Source organism: Gobio gobio (assembly GCF_949357685.1).
Source record: "Gobio gobio genome assembly, chromosome: 2".
NCBI lineage: Eukaryota > Metazoa > Chordata > Actinopteri > Cypriniformes > Gobionidae > Gobio > Gobio gobio.
In genome coordinates, this window is record NC_137098.1 from 16,980,093 (window position 1) to 17,000,810 (window position 20,718).

Consider the following 20,718-nt stretch of genomic DNA (forward strand, 5'->3'; position numbering starts at 1 on the left):
GTGTGAGTGAGGTATACATACTGTTGAGTATTTGTTTCATCAGAGAGATCATCACTCTGGAGCTGCTGGCTTGACCTATATTCCTCTAAATATTCTGCAGGTACATACGTGATTCTGCACACACAATCACATGACTCATAAGCTTGTGATAATATTTCCCTCATCAGACCTGTCATCAACACTGCTGGAATAAAACTTTAAAGAAATGCCCTGAGCTCAATCAATAGCATTATGCAACATTATGCAATAAATACTTTCAATTGAGCTTAAATTGCATTGATTGCATTTTGGTTTTTCAGAATAATGGGTAATATGTCATGTTTTCTGCCTATCTCTGCCCAAGGTGAAATCATAATGAAATCTAGCAATGTGATTGTCAAAGACAGCCACTGTTTTATTGGTTAGTAAATGAATTTGTAACAGCAACAAAAAGTTATTTTTCTTTTGCATTATCCAAGAATTCTAATATATATTATGCCTGTGTGTTAATATATATTAGGGATGTAACGGTACATGTATTTGTCCCGAACCGTCATGGTACGGCTGTCACGGTTCTGTGAATACAGTCAGTCACAGGCGATCCACACTCCAGTCCTGAAGGCGACACGTGTGGTAATGCAACGCTGTTTGCTAACCACCACAACAGGAAAAAGCAGAAGAAAAAGAATCAGATAATCTATGCACCAACCCAAAATCAAGTGTAGCTTCAATTCTGGCAGGTCACGTTAGTCAAGCTCGGATTAGCTGACTGTCAGCTGATTATGTCTACCTATGTCTATTACAGCATACATATATAAGCTCCTTCAGTACTATCAGCAGCTATCATTTCTCCAGAGCTCTTTTACCCTCCCCATCCCCAGCGCCTCCTCTTGTCAGGATTTAGTATTCTTATTCCACTCGAATCAGATTAAATTCCTAAATTATTTTGTATATTAAATATTTACATTAATGATATCTGCAATACATTATATTGGTTCTGTTCTATTTACCCTTAGGGGGGTTATTGCTGGAGTTTTTGCCCAGAACAGAACCATACAGCCAATCCAAACAGTATGCTAATTGTAAATCATCTTTGACAATAGTGGTCCTGACAGAAACAAGAGTTCAGATGCCGCGCAAGCTTTCTACTAGCATATACGCTGAGTTTCGATACATTTTTGTGACGTGCTCCACTAACTTCACGGAAAGGAAACCGGGATGGCTAAAAGCATCATCCTGTTTGTTTTCTTTATTTTACAAAAGCACAATGTTTTTTTTATTGTTCTTGTACATAAATAAAAAAAAACCCTTGGCAGTTTCGAATGTCTTACTCTTATCTGTATGACCATAAATGACAGAGTATTTTAAGTTGTTTCCGCTGTTATAATAAGACAAAATCATTTGGCATTGTGTCGTGGAAGTCTACAGTCCAGTTATGAAATATGCATGCCCTGGAAATCGGAAGCCTCTACTCAAGGAAAGTAGATATTTAGATGGCACCTTTTATCCTTCTCACTCATCTTTCTGTGAATTCTTGAAAAAGCGCAATATTGAACTTTTTGCATTCGCCATTGTCACGTTAATGAACTCTCACGCGCAAAGAAAAACTAATCTCTGCAGAAGTTTTGTTTTTCATTATTCTATTTATTTTGTACTTTTAAAGAGATGCTTTTTCAGTTTTGTAATTGATTATAACCAAATAACTTTATCAGTCCTACAAAAAAACTATGCATTCTGTTTACTGCCTAGAACTTAATACGCTATAGGAGGCTGTACTATACAAACTACCTCAAGGGGGGATTAAATACCGCTAAGTGGTACAAACTGTAATTTGCACTACTGTCTGTTCAAAATAAATGAAAAGAAACCTGGTATTGGGGATTTGTTGCTTTTTCCTGTTGTACCGAACTCGTATCGAACTGTGACCCCAAATCCGAGTAACGCACCAAACCGTGACTTCTGTGTACCATTACACCCCTAATATTTATGTTATATTTATATATATACACACTATATTGCAAAAAGTATTGGGAGACCCTCCAAATCATTGAATGCAGGTGTTCCAATCACTTCCATGGCCAAAGGTGTATAAAATCAAGCACCTAGGCATGCAGACGCTTCTACAAACATTTGTGATAGAAAGTCAAGCGTGGTACCGTGATAGGTTGCCACCTGTGCAAGTCCATTCGTGAAATTTCCTCACTATTAAATATTCCACAGTCAACTGTTAGTGGTATTATAACAAAGTGGAAGCAACTTGGAACAACAGCAACTTAGCCACGAAGTGGTAGGCCACGTAAAATCACAGAGTGGGGTAAGCGCATTCTGAGACGCACAGTGCGCAGAAGTCGCCAACTTTCTGCAGAGTCAATGGCTACAGACCTCCAAACTTTGTGTGGCCTTCAGACTAGCTCAAGAACCGTGCATAGAAAGTTTCATGGAATGGGTTTCAATGGCCGAGCAGCTGCATCCAAGCCTTACATCACCAAGTGCAATGCAAAGCATCGGATGCAGTGGTGTAAAGGACACCGCCACTGGCCTCTAGAGCAGTGGAGACGTGTTCTCTGGAGTGATGAATCATGCTTCTCTGTCAGGACTCGGGTTTGATCTTCCTTCTGTTTTCTTCCTCCTTTTTTGTTTTTTTCTGTCTTTTCCACGTGTGTTTGCGCACAGATGTTTGTTTCACAATCAGCGTGTCCGCTTGTGTGCGCACAGCTGTTGAAGTTTCGCAATCAGCGCGTCCGCTCGTTTGCGCTCACCGGTCTTTCCTTATTGCTTGATTTTTCTGCTATATCTATTCTTTCTTTCCTTTTGTCCTCAGCTAGTGTGTTCTGTGCTGCTTGCTGTTCACCTGCCCATTTGTTTTTTGTCTAGTTTTGTTGTTTTATTTGATTTTGTTTTCTTTTTATCTCATATTTTTTCTCTGCCCAGTTGTGTAACGGTTCCCTGTTCCCCTCCAGAATTTACTGGTCTTGGACTGCTCTCTCACTGCTGACCATTTGGAATGTGACTGACACTGGAGTTTGGATTTTTCAAGGTTACCGTTTGCTGTGAACACCTGCTGGTTTCTGATCGTGAAATGGGATGATACTGTAGCTCCTCGCCTGACTATCCTGCTTGTCTGACATTGATCCTCGCCTCACGATTTGGATTTGATAGCCCTGGACCCTGACCCCCTGCCTGCCTGACCATTCTTTTCAGTTCCGAGCTGTTTTGGAGTTGTGCAGTTTGAACTGTCTTTATTATTGTTTCAATATATTGAAGTTAAGCATTCTTCTGCTTTTGGGTCCTCCTTCCTCAGATTGTCACACTTCTCTGTCTGGCAATCCGATGGCCGAGTCTGGGTTTGGCGGTTGCCAGGAGAACAATACTTGCCTTACTGCATTGTGTCAAGTGTAAAGTTGGGGGGTTGTTTTTCAGGGGTTGGGCTTGGCCCATTAGTTCCAGTGAAAGGAACTCTTAATGCTCAGCATACCAAGAAATTTTTGTCAATTTCATGCTCCCAACTTTGTGGGAACAGTTTGAGGATGGCCCTTCCTATTCCAACATGACTGCGCACCAGTGCACAAAGCAAGGTCCAGAAAGACATGGATGAGCGAGTTTGGTACGGAGGAACTTGACTGGCCTGCACCTGACCTCAACCCAATAGAACACCTTTGGGATGAATTAGAGCGGAGACTGCAAGCCAGGCCTTATCGTTCAACATCAGTGCCTGACCTCACAAATGCACTTCTAGAAGAATGGTCAAAAATTCCCATAAATACACTCCTAAACCTGGTTGAAAGCCCTCCTAGAAGACTTGAAGCTGTTATAGCTGCAAAGGGTGGGCCAACTTCATATTAAACCCTACGGATTGAGAATGGGATGTCATCAAAGTTCATGTGCATTAAGGTAGGCACCCCAAGACTTTTGGCAATATAGTGTATCTGTGATACAGTTTTGTCAGGATTTTTTTCTTTATTAATAGAGAGTTCAAAGGAACAGAGTTTATCTGAAATATATTTTTTTGTGTAACATTATAAATGTCTTTAATCTCACTTTTGATCAATTTAATCCATCCTTGCTGAATGAAAATATTTATTTATTTTTTGTGATTGTCAAAAACAGCCAGTGTTTTATTGGTTAGTAAATGAATGTGCCATAGCAAGCCATTTTTAATTTCGTTTTGCATTACATCCAAAAATTAAAACCAAATAAAATCAGACAGCAAGCCTATAATTTTGTCTGATTTTGTTTTTTACCAATCAAGAGTAAAAACAGAAATAGTTTATTTGCTCCATCAGTCCATTGTAAGTGAAGATGACAGATCTAATGTAGGTAAATCAAACCTTGTTTTGAACAATTCATGCATGCAGGCAGAGAGATCAAGACATTAGGAATCATGGCACATCGATGTGAATCAAATATTCATGATCTCCACATTCACTGAAATGCTTCATTAATGAACGAGAATCGATGGCTGGAAATCAAATCATTGCCATGAGAGAGAGAGATGTTAGTTGAAGATGAACAACAGTTCACATGATGTTAGGAAGAAATGACGGCCTGGAATGTTAATGATAGAACGACAGTCTCTTGAGAACAAGAATGCATGTTACCAAGGAAACTACAACCAGCTCTAACACTGCTTGTTACCGATGAGGAAAATGCAGCATCCCTGAGTTTGACTAAAATGTGAGTGTTCAACTCTTTCCCAGCCAGTGGTTTGTTTTTTTGAATTTTTTTTTTTACAAAAATTTCATGGCCCCCAGAATATTTAGTTGTATGAATATCTGAACATGGAATATATCAAAAGAAAGAAAAGATAAACCCTTAGACCCTTAGATAAAAAAGCATTCTTTTTTATCAGCTCTTGAATGTGGGTAAGTTTCATAAAAAGTTACATTTTGAACAAATAGCTGAGAAAAATCACATTTTTTTAAAAGATTACAACATGCATAAGCAATACTTCTATCGCTTGTTTCTGCTCCTTTTTTGTCTGCGTTTTGATCCCGTGATTCTCTACTCTTCCAGATACGTAATAGCACCCCCTACCGTATAACAGTAAAAACATGGAAAGCCGGATGGTTAGTCAATGGCGGGGAAAGAGTTAACATTAGTAGGGTCAAATCCACTATGCAGTACAAAAATGACTATATCAAAATGGGTCTTAATATACTTGTTAAAATATCACAGTTAAAATTGAAGTACTCTACTATCCCAGCTTAATGTGAAGATAAAAGAAAGTCGTTCGTAGGTTGACTTCCTCGAAAAGTGGAACCACTGTGATGACAATCACTATTTTTGAACTTCTGTTTGGTGATGCTAGTGGTGTAGACCTTACACACTTCAGCTTTATGTGAACATGTGGTGAATTGTAAATCATTTAGCTATAATATTATAATATGTATATAATATTTTCATTTCTCTAGTTAAAATGTTTTGAAAAACTTTTTTTCTTTGAGAATATGTTTTGATTTGTTCAGTGTCACATGATCCTTCAGAAATCATTCTAATATGCTGCTCAAGAAACTGGGAAGCTATTATTATCAATGTTGAAAACAGTTGTTTGATATTTTCGTGTAAACCATGATACATTTTTTTAGGATTTCTTGATGAATAGAAAGCTCAAAAGAACAGCATTTATTTGTAATAGAACATAAATTGTAACATTATAAATGTCTTCACTGTCACTTTGATCATTTTAATGCATCCTTGCTGAATAAAAAATATTTTCTTACAAAAAAAATCCTATATATAAGTATAAGTATAATATTTCAATGATATACAAAATCATAGTTATCTTGTATAATTCGATCAAATAATCAGGCCTTAAAAAAATGTAATACTATACATTAAATATATAATTTTAAATATAATATAATCAGCGCTTGACATTAACTTTTTTTTGCTCACCAGCCACTATGGCTAGTGGTTTTGTACTCACACCCAAATTGTCTCTCAGTACTCAGTACTTAAACAGTCAAATACACACAAAAGCATGTCAAAATGGCAGTCTTGGCGAGTATTCACATAAACAAAGTCAGTTATGTTTTAATTGAATGTACACGGTTGAGAAAGAAAACACATGTGTAAAGGTATAATGGATTCATGTGTCAGGTCTTAAAGTGACAGCAGCCTAATATACCTGCTGCCAAATTATGAGATAATATTAAAAATATCTAAATGGCGGTTTTTCACCATGGTATCGGTCAAAATTTTGCATGGCTAGTATTTTGGAAAACCACGTTGAAATGTAGAGTATATGTAACAATACTTTGCACTTAGTTTATTTCAGGCACCGTTTTAAAAGACTACAATTTAAAAATGTATATAGTATATATAAAATTCAACCCGCCAAATTGGCTAGTAGGAGTGACTGTGTTAAATTTAGAGTAGAAAAAAAAGCTACTGCATAATAGAAATGACCCTGTAATGATTATTTGCACTCAGCAGAAAGTCATACAGGTGTGGAAAGACATGAAGGAAAGTAAATGATGGCAGAATTTACATTACATTTTTGGTGAACTACCCCTTTAAGTCTGTTGCCAGTTGTTGAGCTTGTGTGTGATTACAACAGAATGTGAGGAGGAACAATCATCCTTTTTGGATGAACATCTGTAGCAACAAAATGCAAGCCCAAAATGCAGAACGAAACGAATGCAAGCAGGGAGTGAGGACAGACAGCATAAATCAAGCCCAGATGAAGGGAGTACTCACACAGAGATGGGACTGTGCTCTTCCCCCGCAGCACCTGTGGATCTGGAAACGTGAAGAGCAGTTTACGGACGGCAGCCGACACAGATGCGGCTGCCATCAGGATGCAAAATAAAGCAACTTACAGCTAATACAAGCTCTCTGCTATGAGACGAGTTCTGCATTGGGTTCCCTTGTAAAAAAGAAGTGTGCTTAATTGTATTTGAGGGAGAATTTTAAGTGTACTTCACGTCTTAAAAGTATGTTTTTGGTTTTGTTATTGTAATTGCAAATAATATTAATAAAATAAAAGGCCACTTAAGTGTACTTAAAGAGCGTACACTTTCGTAACTATGTTTCTTAACACAATTAAGTACATTTTTAAAAAGTAAACTTTGTAATAATGTCAAATTGAAAGATTTACCTTTAACGTATTTTAAATCATTATGTTTAAATAATATTTTGTTGTGCTTTAAAGAAGTACACTTATTTTGATGGGTTGACTAACATAAAGCACATGTAAAGAACTTTATTAGAATTTTAAATGTATTGTGTCGATATTACATTTAAAGTGAATATATTTTAAATGGACTAAATTGCAGTTTCATCATTACAAATATGTAATTCCAATATATTATATTATAATATATAATAAATATATTAAATATGTGACATACAAGTTTGAATAGAAATTACATTAAGGTGTATTGTAGTTTACCATAAATGCTTGTCAGTACATCGAGCAGTACTTTAACAATATTTCAAAGACAACAGATGTGATTATGAAATTACATATAAAGATGCACTTAAGACCCATTTAACTGGGTCAAAAAAGCACTCTAAAGTTGAACTAATTGCATTTAATATAAATGTATTTATAATACATTTTCATTGAATTACCATTAACATTCATTAATTGCCCTGTCACTCACTTACACTATTCATATTGTTGGGCTATTCACAGGGTTCTATAGCAAAACGGCGGCTCACTATTGGCCGAGCACCACATGCATGTGTTATGGTGCTTAAGTGAATCGCGTAGTGACACGGAAGAGATTGTTGAAAAAGTTTATTTGAGGAAAAAAAAACATATTCTTGTCGCTTCATAACATTAATGTTGAACCACTGTAGTCACGCTGACTATTTTAACAATGTTTTTACTACCTTTCGGGGCTTTGCAATTGTTTGTTGTGTTGCAGATTTGTTCTTCTATGTGGGGTCAGAGAGCTCGCGGATTTCATAAAAAATATCGTAATTTGTGTTCTGAAGATGAACGAAGGTCTTAAGGGTTGGGAACGAAATGAGGGTGAATAATTAATGACAGAACTTTCATTTTTGGGTGAACTAACCCTTAAAGTATATTATTTCTTTAATAAGTATCAAAGTATGCTAAAGTGTACTTCTTTTTCACAAGGGTTCTGGATCACCATTGGGCACTGATAAGCCTGTGCTGGTTTGTATGTAATGTTTTATGATTGTTTGTTTAACCTTTATTGTGAATGTAAATTCTGGAGTTCTGGTGATGTTAATAACTATTATATTGGCAGTACTTACAGTATAAAAAGCAATCAACCATAACCCCTGGCCATACATAAACTTCATTGTAACAAATTTTTCCATGCAAATCAAACTTGAAGTACCATCAAAATGTAACACGCCTCAAAACATGTTACTAGACAGAAAGAACAGTGAGATGCACCGTAACATCCAAATAAGCCTGTCTGTATGTATGCAAAGTTCTCCTGTGATGCTGAAGTTTATTCTGTCATCCCCCTGTCATTCTTAATCGTGTGTGTGTGTAACAGACCAGACCTGATAGACTTAAGGCCTGTTCACACCAAGAATGAGAACTATAAAGATAACTATATTAGTGTCCACACCAGCAATATCATTGTGTGCTTGTCTGTTGCTTTAAATGCTCGAGCTCGTTACAGAAGGATAAATTCTGTGTTTTTATAATTCATCAGCAGGATAAAATCGTTCTGAAAGTAATTCTAACAATATCGTTTCTTGGCTGTGTTCTCGCTATAGCTGTGGTGTGAACTCTGCTATTCTTTAATACTGAGAACTATTTTTTTAACTATATCTTTATCGTTATCTTTATAGTTATCGTCCTTGGTGCAAACAGGCTTTTACACTACTGTTCAAACATTTCTTATTTCTATAAATGTTGAAAAGAGCTTTTGCTGCTTCATATTTTGTTGAAACCGTGAAGAAATAAAATAAAGTGCATTTATTTGAAATATAAATCTGTTGCAACATTTTAAATGTCTTTACTGTCACTTCTGATCAATTTAATGCATTCATGCTGAATAAAAACTTTTGAACAGTAGTGTACGTTCAGTGATATGGAAAAAATCTAAAACAATATACTGCCTTTTAAAGCCACATTTCACAGCAAACACAATATTAGACATATTCATTCCTTTGGCTTTCTTCAGCAAATATTGATAAATGTGATTTATGTAATTATAATCAGTATATAATATAATTCATTATAATAATTTATAGTACCAGAGAGAATATTTTATAATATATTTGATGATGTAAAACAATGAAACGCAAACCCTTTTTGAATGGACTGTAATCAGTCGTGTCAAAAAAACTAAAAACAGAGAGGTTGATTTCTGTCTAAAAAGTTGAACAGAAGTTAAACTTGACTTCTCACCCCATGTCTGGTCCGATCAGAGAGTGTCTGCGCAGCATGGCTCGCGCCTGTGCATTGGTCAGATTTCCTGTCAGTTCTCCGTTGATGGCCAGAATAAGGTCACCGACCCCGAGTCGCCCATCCCGGCTGATGGAGCCACCGTGAATGATGCTACGGATCAGCATACCTGCTCCATCCTTCAGCGCACACACGGTCATACCTGTAACACACATACAGGTAAGTATATAACCTGAAAAATCACATTCTGACATTACAGGTTTGGACATAAGGGTCTGGCACAATTTGCTGACTTTAAATACATAAGATTGATGAAATAATAGACAACACCACCTATTGGAATTTTAGTATAATAGTAGTAGTATTATAGTATTTATAAAAACTAGCTTTTATATTTATATTTTCAGCTTTCCTTTTAATTTCAGTTTTTTACAGTTTTTATTTTCGTATATGTTTTTGTCATTTTTATTAGTTTTTTTTATGTCTATTTAGCCTCAAATTATTTATTTCACTTTTAGTATTTAGTACGTAACTTAACATTATTTTATCTCAGTTAGTTGCCAAGGCAACGTTTCTAATTTTCACTTTAGAAACTAAACAAAGTTATTCTTCCAATAGATTTATTTTATTTCAGCTTTATTTCAATTAAAGAAAACAAATCATAGTTTTAGCATTAGTTAACAATAACAACACTGACACTTTGCCAATTTTGTTTGCCATTTACTGGTTTATTGTCATTTGTGGATCTTGAGACAAAACAATGGCACTGACATATTTTAAGATATGTCAGTGCAAGTTGCTTTTAGTTAAAACAGCTCAAACATGCATTTTAGTCTAGGACTAGGCCGGGAGTAGTAGTCACACTTGGGAGCCCCAACCACCTCTCATTCTTCAAGGGTTAGTTTACCCAAAAATGAAAATTCTGTCATTGATTACTTACCCTCGTGTCGTTCGACACCCGTCAGACCTCCGTTCATCTTCAGAACAGAAATTAAGATATTTTAGTTGAAATCTGATGCCTCTGAAAGTCCTCCATTGGCACAATGGTACTCTACACTCTCAAGACCCTTAAAAGGTACTAAAGACGTCGTTACAAAGTCCATCTCACTACAGTGGTTCTAAAATAACTTTATGAATCGGCGACAATAGTTTTTGTGCGCAAAAAACCCCTAAATAACGACTTACATAGTGATGACGATTTCAAAACAAAGCATCATGAAGCTTCGAAGCGTTATGAATCACTGAGTCGATTCAGCGGTTTGAATCGCCAAATTTCAGCAGTTTGGCGGTTTGACACGCGATCCAAATCATCATTCGGCTCAGTGATTCATTACGCTTCGAAGCTTCATGATGCTTTGTTTTGAAATCGTCATCACTATGTAAGACGTTTTTTAGGGTTTTTTTGCGCACAAAAACTATTGTCGCCGATTCATAAAGTTATTTTAGAACCACTGTAGTGAGATGGACTTTGTAACGACGTCTTTAGTACCTTTTAAGGGTCTTGAGAGTGTAGTGTACCATTGTGCCAATGGAGGCCCTTCAGAGCCATCAGATTTCAACTAAAATATCTTAATTTCTGTTCCGAAAATGAACGGAGGTCTGACAGGTGTCGAACGTCATGAGGGTAAGTAATTAATGACAGAATTTTCATTTTTGGGTGAACTAACCCTTTCAGACAAGGCCAATGAGAATTGGAGGGTGGAATTTGCATGCCATTCCCTGGACATCTGCATATAAAAGGAGGTGGCTTGCATACACATCAGATTTGTTATTCAGCAAAATGACGCATCTGTGATTCTCTCTCCATTCACCTCTGCATGGAAGCTTCATTGGATTTCTGTAAGGAGCATTCCAGCAGTTCTCTCTCCCACATGCACAGTTAAGTGCAAGAGAGTTCCCCTGGGCGCTTCAATAAGTGACTAGAAAGAGAAATTTCCAAAGGAGATTATTCTCTAGCAAGAGAATTTCTCCATAAAAGGAAAAAAATCCTCTAAAAGAGCAAACACTGGCTCTTTTTAAAGATGCCTTTTTGCCCATCTATTTCTGGATGCGTTGACACCTGTCTCCATCAACTTCTATGATTGCTGCTGCAGTTTGGGCCATGCCCATGCTGAGCAGCTTTTGTGGATGGTGCATGCACTCATTGCGAGTGTGTGTCCAAATCATTAAATGCAAACATAGACATTTTAGTGGAAATTAGGAACACCTGCACATAGATGCTCTGCTGCAAAACCTATTGATCTGTCTAAAGAGGCTGCATTGTAGTTGTAGTGTATTTAAAAGAAACCATTTAGCACGATATTTGTGAGCAACATTAGTAGTGGGTGTTAAGTCAGCATGGTAAAAAAATCATCTGCCAGGAATGTACTTAAATTTGCAATCTTCATAGATCAAGAAATGAACACATGTGACATCAAAATCTGAGTCTGGTTCTAAAGGGGTGCTAAATACCATCAAATGAATGCGAGAGTACCTTGAGATTAAATTTAAATAGCCTAATAGTGTATTTTGGCAAAGCAGACTGCTTCGGATTGCTGCTCTGGGATAAAGCCATCCCTAACTGCTGGTGTACGATCTCACAGCCAAATCCAAATTAATAATTAGTGAAAAGCGAAAAGCTCACTGTAGATCAGTGGCTGCCCTGGCTGGGGAAAACTTCATAGTTTCAGCTTGTATTTTATCTTTGCAAAGTGAAATTGTGGGGGCAAAATGCAGGCATCTCAATGAATATCCACCCTATCTTGAATTTTTACATGATGTCTGAAAAAGTTCTCCATGAAGATTTCGCATTAGGTTACGTTTTTGGAGTTCAGCTTGTTTTGGAGTAAAGTGACCTCTGTGTGAGTGGTGCTTTGTGCATTGCTACACCATTTACAATTTACAGTGGAGCTTCTTTGCTAATAGATAATAACTGTAATTGTGTTGTTTGCCTTTTCAAAAGAGGGTGCTTCTGAAACTGGGGACATTGATTTACATTTTCAGATGCACTCTTTTTGATACAGATCTCGATCTGAGCAGTGAGTAAACCACACTGAAACCCAATACAACAAAACAGCCCTTGTGAAAAAGACGTGTGCTAAATTTTACTTTTATTACTTTTAGTGTACTTCGAATCTTGAAAGTTAATTTTTCAAATCTGTATTTACAGATAATATTAATGAAATAAAAGACCACTCAAGTGCACTTAAAGAGCGTACAGTTTCATGACTGTTCCTTAACACAGTGAAGTACACTTTTAAAAAGAGTAAAATGTCAAAATAAAAGTTTTGTTTTAAAGCGCATTTTAAATCACTATGCTTTAATAACTTTATTATTAAGCAATATTACATTCAAAGTTTATATAATTTAAACATACTAAACTGCAACTTCATTATTACAAATATATTAAAATACATGACATACAAGTTTTGGTCCCACTTTATATTATTAGGTGTCCTTAAAGGGTTAGTTCACCCAAAAATGAAAATTCTGTCATTAATTACTCACCCTCATGTCGTTGGACACCCGTAAGTCCTCCGTTCATATTCGGAACACAAATGGAGATATTTTAGTTGAAAGCTGATGGCTGAGAAAGGCTTCAATCAGGCCTCCATTGGCATTCAGTACATTGACACTTCCAAGATCCATGAAAGGCACTTAAAACGTCGTTACAAAGTCTATCTCACCACAGTGGCTCTACAATAATCTTACGATGCGACGACAATAGTTTTTGTGCGCAAAAAAAAAATCAAAATAACACCTTTATCCAACTTGTTCTCGACTTCCGTGTATGCCTCCACGACGCATGCGCGAGAATATGACGCAGATCCGGCGTTCGGACATATGACCCAGAAGCGATTTGTTTACGAGCAGAGGAAGACGCGCGTGTCTAAGCTGTTGGATTCTACATTGATCGTGCTTTAGGTCTCGGCGTAGTGCTCAAAATGGGGCTTAAGTGTGTATTTCATCGATTCCCGAACACCGGCGCTACGTCATATTCTCGCGCATGCGTCGTGGAGGCACACACGGAAGTCGAGAACAAGTTGGATAAAGGTGTTATTTAGATTTTTTTTTGCGCACAAAAACTATTGTCGTCGCATTGTATGATTATTGTAGAGCCACTGTGGTGAGATAGACTTTGTAACGGCGTTTTAAGTGCCTTTCATGGATCTTGGAAGTGTCAATGTACTGAATGCCAATGGAGGCCTGTGTGAAGCCTTTCTCAGCATCAGCTTTACACTAAAATATCTTCATTTGTGTTCCGAATATGAACGGAGGTCTTACGGGTGTCCAACGACATGAGGGTGAGTAATTAATGACAGAATTTTCATTTTTGGGTGAACTAACCCTTTAAAGGACAACTCCGGTGAAAAATGAACCTAGGGGTAATTAACACATGGTTACCGAGTAGATTGTTCTCTGGGATGCGTTTTCATGAAAATCGAATGTAAAGAGTTTTATCTCTAAAAACAGATTAGCTTATAACGCTAGTCTATGGGGCATAGAATAAGTAAAATTAAATCGCTAGTTAATACCACTAACAAGGCTCAAAATAGCCTCACACTAACACGGTAGAATAATGAGGGTCCCTACATGCAAACCGAAGCATTGAGAACTTTGTAAGTGTACAAACAGTTTAATAAGAAGATACTTTATAAAGCCATCTTGGAAAACAGTCTCGACAAGTTGAGCCACGAACGCTGTGCTAAGTGATGAACTGTGACTTGGAATCTCATATGGTCCGTTGTTTCCGGAAAAAAGCACTGAACGCAACAGAGAAAAAAAAAAAAAAAAAAAAAAACCTGAACGCTACAAAGACTAGTGCTTCCAAAGGATACACACTAAAGAGATGGCTGATTATTCAACCGTGGCTCGACTTGTCGAGACTGTTTTCCAAGATGGCTCCTGTCTGTATACGCGTAATGTACTGTCTTTATAAAGTATCTTCTTATTAAACTGTTTGAAGACTTACAAAGTTCTCAATGCTTCGGTTTGCATGTAGGGACCCTCATTATGCTACCGTGTAAGTGTGAGGCTATTTTGAGCCTTGTTAGTGGTATTAACTAGCGATTTAATTTTACTTATTCTATGCGCCATATACTAGCGTTATAAGCTAATCTGTTTTTAGAGATAAAACTCTTTACATTCGATTTTCATGAAAACACATCCCAGAGAACGATCTACTCAGTAATCATGTGTTAATTACCCCTAGGTTCATTTTTCACCGGAGTTGTCCTTTAAGGCGAGACGCGGCAGGTGAAAACATAATTTTTTCATGCAGTGGTCAATTTTGAGATTTTGGGCCAGTTTGCTCCCTTAACATGTAAGCTTTCATGTCAAAATAAAAAAAAATGTCAACATTACACATTAAGGTGGTTATTTCATTATATTTTGTCACCGTGTGCCTTTAGATTTCTACCCGAAATCATCAAACGTTATTCTAGCGCGATCTCTCGTGCCGTCTCCATTCACAGAAACATGTCATGCTTGGTATCATTATAAAGCTCTCAGTCTCACACACAGCGCTGGCTAATCCAAATATGGACATTTCCTTTGTAGAACTAACCAACCGCGAAAGTTTGCAGCCAAAAACCACATCTGATTGGTCGATGTGAATTTCTCACACGCTGCCGATTGCTTGTGTATTCTCCACCTGAGAGAAAGTGCAGACAACACTGAAATCGGCTCATAAACGCTCACAGAAAAGACCAAGTAGCAAGAGCTAGTAAAAAGAAAGTAAACAACAACTGATTAGATGACGAAACCCCGTCAGAATTAGATTCAAATAGTTATAGATGGACCAATACAACAAACAGGGACATTTCATCTGCAGTTTTTGTGACTGGCGTTTGTTAAGGTTCTCTTAAGGTAGTTCTCTAATAGCTATTGCTATTAATAATTTATTCATTTATCAATTTCCACGTGTTTTAAATATTATACACTACTGATATTAATTAACTGAATATATATTTTGTTTGTAGGTTGGGGGTTTTATAGAAATGTATGCAGTTATACAGTATAAAACTTTAAAGGCCGTTTTCTCAAAATTAGTTTTTTCTCACACTCAGAGTCAGATATATCCACTTCAGTAGCACCTACAAGCACCAACTTTTGCAGTCTAATACTGAACTATATTCTGAAGGCTTTTACAGAGGGATTTGTTGATATATCATTCCTATCCTGAGTTATAGGTCATTTAACTCCAAAAAACATGGCGAAAATTGATTTTTTAAGGCTATTGTCAGTATTCTCTAATTTACTAAAGCACAAAATAAGATATCCAGAATCCCCTCTGTAAAAGCCCTCTTATCTAACATGTCAACAAATAGAACCAAGAATTTTAAACATGGTCCTTTCCAATTTCCAGATTTTGTTTTTGGAAAAGTATGCAAATGAGCGTATATTTAAGTATATAAGGCCTCATTTGCATATTAAAACATTAATTTACACAAAACGTGTAATAAATTTTTTTCTTATGTTTATGCCAGTAATAAACTGGAGAAGTTTCACAGTGATATCTTGTAATTTTAAAAAAAAATTCCCTATTCACCTGTAGTGTCTCACCTTAACTACTATGTACTTACATAAAAAAATAAGTACAATGTACTTATTGTGTTCATATTGTATTGCAAAACACTTTCGCTGATATTGAGGTGGGATACGGGTAGTGTTAGGGACAGGTGTGGCGGTGTAGGTAAGTTTAAGGGTAGGGTTGTAAGGGAAGTGTCAACAGTATAATTATATAATTGAAATACAGAAATTAATTACAGATGCAATTACATGCAGGTCATTTTTAAAATGTAAGTACAATGTAAAAACATGTATGTTCACAATAAGTGCAATGTATCAAATGATTAATTTAAATGTTAGTACATAGTAGTTAAGGCCACCTAATATAAAGCCACTGGGTCCCAAGTTTCTATTAGAAATTACATTAAAATATATTTGAGTTTACCATAAATGGTTGTCAGTACATTCAGCAGTGCACTTTAACCATATTTCAAACACAATAGAAGTAATTATGAAATCACATATAAAGATGTACTTTGATGTAAGTTCAGCTACATTGTCGTTTAATTACAATTAACATGCAATGAAGTGTGTGAAGACATTCCATTCATTTGCAATTAAGAAAACATTTTACAGCGGTGTTTGATTATGATTTCACTTTTTAAACTTTAGTTAGTGTGATGTTGCTGTTTGAGCATAAACAACATCTGCAAAGTTACGACGCTCAAAGTTCAAAGCAAAAGGAGACATTTTATTTTAAATAAATAACTTTTTAAGGACTACAACAAATGGCTGGTACGGACTACACAAGCTTCCTCCCGGGTTAGTGACATCACTAACCCTGAAATTTACATAAACCCTGCCCCCGGGAACACGCAACAAAAGGGGTGAGCCTATGTTGTCACTTCTTCTTGAGTCTCTCCATCATTGTTCGACTCCGGTTTGAACATAAAAGGCTGAACAGTTTCATTGCCTTTCTGAGTGAGGTTATCAGAGCTGCTAACTAGAGTTCTTAAAGCTCCGCCCATAGACCGTAAAAAAATATGGACGACGCGACTTCATTGACTTCCGCTGACCAAAGTTGAAGCTTTCATAGGCCCGCTCACGGCGCTGACATCTTGGGACCGAGTCTGCGCAGTAGCGATCTCGGGACCGGAGTTGCGCAGTAGAGAACAGGAAGTAGAGGCGCGATTATCAAAAGCCCGCCCACACTCTCGCAGATGCAGAACAATTAATTATGTTGGTGTGAAATAAACAGTTATGGAAGTGTAGAAATTAAAGCTAAAGCTCCAATCTCCTCCCAAAAATCCAGAAAAAAAGTCAGTTAGTGCCTCAGTGACAACTTCACTCAGAGAAGCCGTCAATCTCAGCTGTCAATCATGACGTCACACCCCCCGTTTTTATAGCATCAAATAACTCACTAAAACTAAACTTATTTAAAAAACGAACACTTGAAATTAAATTATTGTAATAAAAATTGCCTAAAATGACAGAAACCATCTTTAGGAAACAATTATTTGAAGTGTAATTAAATTGTTTAGTGTGTCTCGTGCCCATTCAAATACATGGAGAGGCGGGGTTTAGGAGCTATACTGGGACCGGCCACCGGGGGGCGATCGAGGCGCGAAAGCTTCAATTTCTGACTGGAGCACTACAGGCTTGGCTCCGCCCCATGAGCAGCAGCTAATTTGGATTTAATGGGACACACAAAAACGGCACGTTTTTGCTCACCCTCAAAAAGTGACAATTTTAACATCCTATAAAAATGATCTGTGGGGTATTTTGAGCTAAAACTTCACATACACACTCTGGGGACATCAGAGACTTATTTTACATCTTGTAAAAAGGGGCAATCAACCACCCCTTTATAGTATAAGTAATAAGAACCCTTTAAAAAAAATGCTGAAGTGTACTTCTATTTCACAAGGGACTACACATTCCCATTCTCATACCTAGACTGGAGCTGCCCTTGACCACGGTGATGGTCCTCTCAAAAGTGCTCCCCGCAGTGATATTTAGCTGCTGGGTCTCATCCGCAGTTTTAGCTGGAATGAAATCCTCTTCCTGTGAGGAGAAAAGGTTAGAATACTCTTCAAAAACAACATCAAAGACTGAAGTCAAGGACAAAGTGTGATGAAACACATTAATAGGATGAGGTCGGATTGTGAGGGTCTTGTGGGGAGGCAAGAAGGATGGGTAACAGGCTGGCAATACTAGATTAGCAATAATACGTGAGTGGTGCTTGACTTGACTTGCAAAATTCGCCACCACAATGTCAGAGTAGGTTTACTAGGTAGTTTACTATTACTAAGGTATTTTGAGTGGGTTCAAAGGTTTGATGGCAGTAGTAGGGCAGCACGATTTGGAGCACGATTTGGAGTAAACCTAATTGTGACCACGTTTTTAAAGATCCAGCTTTGCTGTGCTTTTTTTTATTATTAAAATCATTATGAAATTATATATCAGTATGGCTATAATAATAATAATAATAATAATAATAATAATAACTATACAAAATTAAATGATTCAATATTTCACTCAAAAATAAAATTGAGTATTTAATAATAATTGTATATTATACTATTTATATTTTAAATAACTTGATATATATATATATATATATATATATATATATATATATATATATATATATATATATATATATATATATATATATATATATATATATATATATATATATATATATATATATATATATATATATATATATATATATAATTTTATATATAATACAAATAGTATTATTATTTTAAAAAATTAAGAAAGAAACACAGTTATTGTAATAGTTCATAGCAAAATAAAAAATTAAGTATTTAGGAAAAATATAATAATAATAATAATATCTGGTAATAACTATTGTTATTATTATTGTTAAAATATTAAAATAAGAAATATTGCTATTGTAATATTTCACTGTAAAATAAATTTAAGAAAAATAATAAAATAACTGTAAAATAAAAAACTAGTATCTAAGAAAAAATTATAATAATTTTATACTACAATACAACTGTATAATTACTGTCTTTTCATCTAAACCATCAATCTTTTATTTTGTCAGGAAGCTGTAGGAAGCCTTTAAACTTTCTCTTTTGATGACAATAGTCGGTTTATAAGTGTTTCTAATTATGTTTGGAAAGATAGTAGGTGCATGTTGGGTTCAAAAATGCACATTATAAGTGATCCAAACTTGCATCACATGCAGAGATGGAGTTTGTGAGGAGCAAGATTTCCTATGAATCAAGCCGCTCTTGAGATGCTGCAAATACCAGATAATGAGCTGGTTGTATGTATAAAAGAACAAAGAGCCTTCAGTCTGAAACACGTAGTGCATATATTTATTTAATAAATCACAGTCTTTAAGATTTGATAATCACACAAAGCCATATCGGGATTTTGGTTTCTTGCTAGATAATTCATAAAAGATTCTGCTCAACAAAAACTCTGGTAAGACAAACATGCGGTTTTCCTTTCACAACTTATCAATTGATTTATATCCACAATTACAGTCAAATCAGAGGCAGATAATCTCCTGATAAACAGGGGTGTTAATGACTTGCTGAAGTGCAATAATGGCAGGGAGCAATCTTTGGCGAGAGCCAGGGGAGTGTGTTTGTGAATGTAGCCATGATTCATACAGCTGTAATTGAGTTTGCTCGTGCAGAATGATTCAAGAGGGACTGAATCACTCAACTATGAATCTGAGCAGAGACCTCCCAATGCAAAAGCCATAAAAAAGCAAATAAAGCACAAATGATGGGACCTGAAACAATATAGTCGCAAATTACAGCACAGAGAGCTTTTGGGCCTGTGGCACGCTGGTCTGGAGAGAGAGTTCTCCTTAACAGTGGGAGTGAATGGAGCTGTTTAGCAAATGACATGCGAGGAGGTATCAGGGTAATTTACCATTAAAAATGTATCTTGGAAAATGTTAATATTTGCAAGGTTTTTCCTTCCACATCACAATGTGGAAATACATGTCTATGCAAGGCATTCTTGAATGGCTTTCAAATGCCACAGTATAAAAAAAATATTTTTTTATGATGCAAAATACAGGAAAAAAAGATCTATATTATATTTATATGCTATTGACAGGGTTGGCAAATTTAGAAAAAATGTGGAACTTCTATATGTTGCTTAAGGTGAAAACAGTCAATTTAGTATTTAATGTCATTGGGTTAATTGTCACTGTATTAATTGCATTTTATGTCAAAAAACATTCATTCCTTCTCAAGACTTCTAAAACGGTCACATCTGTGATCATACCTACTCTTGTGAAAAAAGAAGTATGCTTAATTGTATTAAATGTGAACATAAAAGTATTTTTTTAAACAGTCATTGCAGATAATAATATTATTGAAATAAAAGGCCACTTAAGTGTAATTTAAGAGAATACACTTGACTCATGACTATTCATGACTATGCTTTTTAACATGCTTAAAGGGTAACTTCAGCGATGTAGCATTAAGCTTTGTATCAGTAGAAACCCGTTAGTATATTCAAATTATCGTACTTTTCCCCCTCATGTCTCCCTGAGACGAGAGAATTATGCATTTTTTTCCTGGAAAAAATCCTCAGATGGCGCAAATATCGTCATTTTGCGTCATCGGAGGATTTTTGGGCCAGAGGCTATAGACTACAGCCAGTAGAAGGAGCTGTTCCGCATGTTATCAACCCGCCCATAGGGGTGGGATCTCACTCTGGCGCTTGGCTCGGGCATTAATAACGGAGCGGTACGGAGCAAAGTGAGTGTTTCAACTTTTCAATTAATTCCTATGAAAGTTAAGCTTCCATAGGCATGATATAATAACGCGCCAGCGTTCGTGAATGACTGCCGCGCTTACCTCAGCTCTGCTCAGCTCTTCGCTTTCGTGATGAATGAAATCCTGCTG

The 20,718-nt window shown here is 36.2% G+C and overlaps 1 protein-coding gene across 3 annotated transcripts in view; it reads right to left on the minus strand.

Annotated features, from left to right (window-relative positions):
* The window catches only part of mpdz (multiple PDZ domain crumbs cell polarity complex component), a 151,253-nt gene that overhangs the window by 54,502 nt on the left and 76,033 nt on the right, over positions 1-20,718 (minus strand). For all 3 annotated transcript variants that reach the window (XM_079810729.1, XM_079810731.1, XM_079810730.1), the window contains 4 exons: positions 17,761-17,872; positions 9,323-9,521; positions 6,679-6,720; positions 22-114 (listed from right to left, as the gene is read on the minus strand). In XM_079810729.1, coding sequence (XP_079666855.1) covers positions 22-114; positions 6,679-6,720; positions 9,323-9,521; positions 17,761-17,872 — 446 coding nt within the window. The remainder of the gene's footprint in view (positions 1-21; positions 115-6,678; positions 6,721-9,322; positions 9,522-17,760; positions 17,873-20,718) is intronic.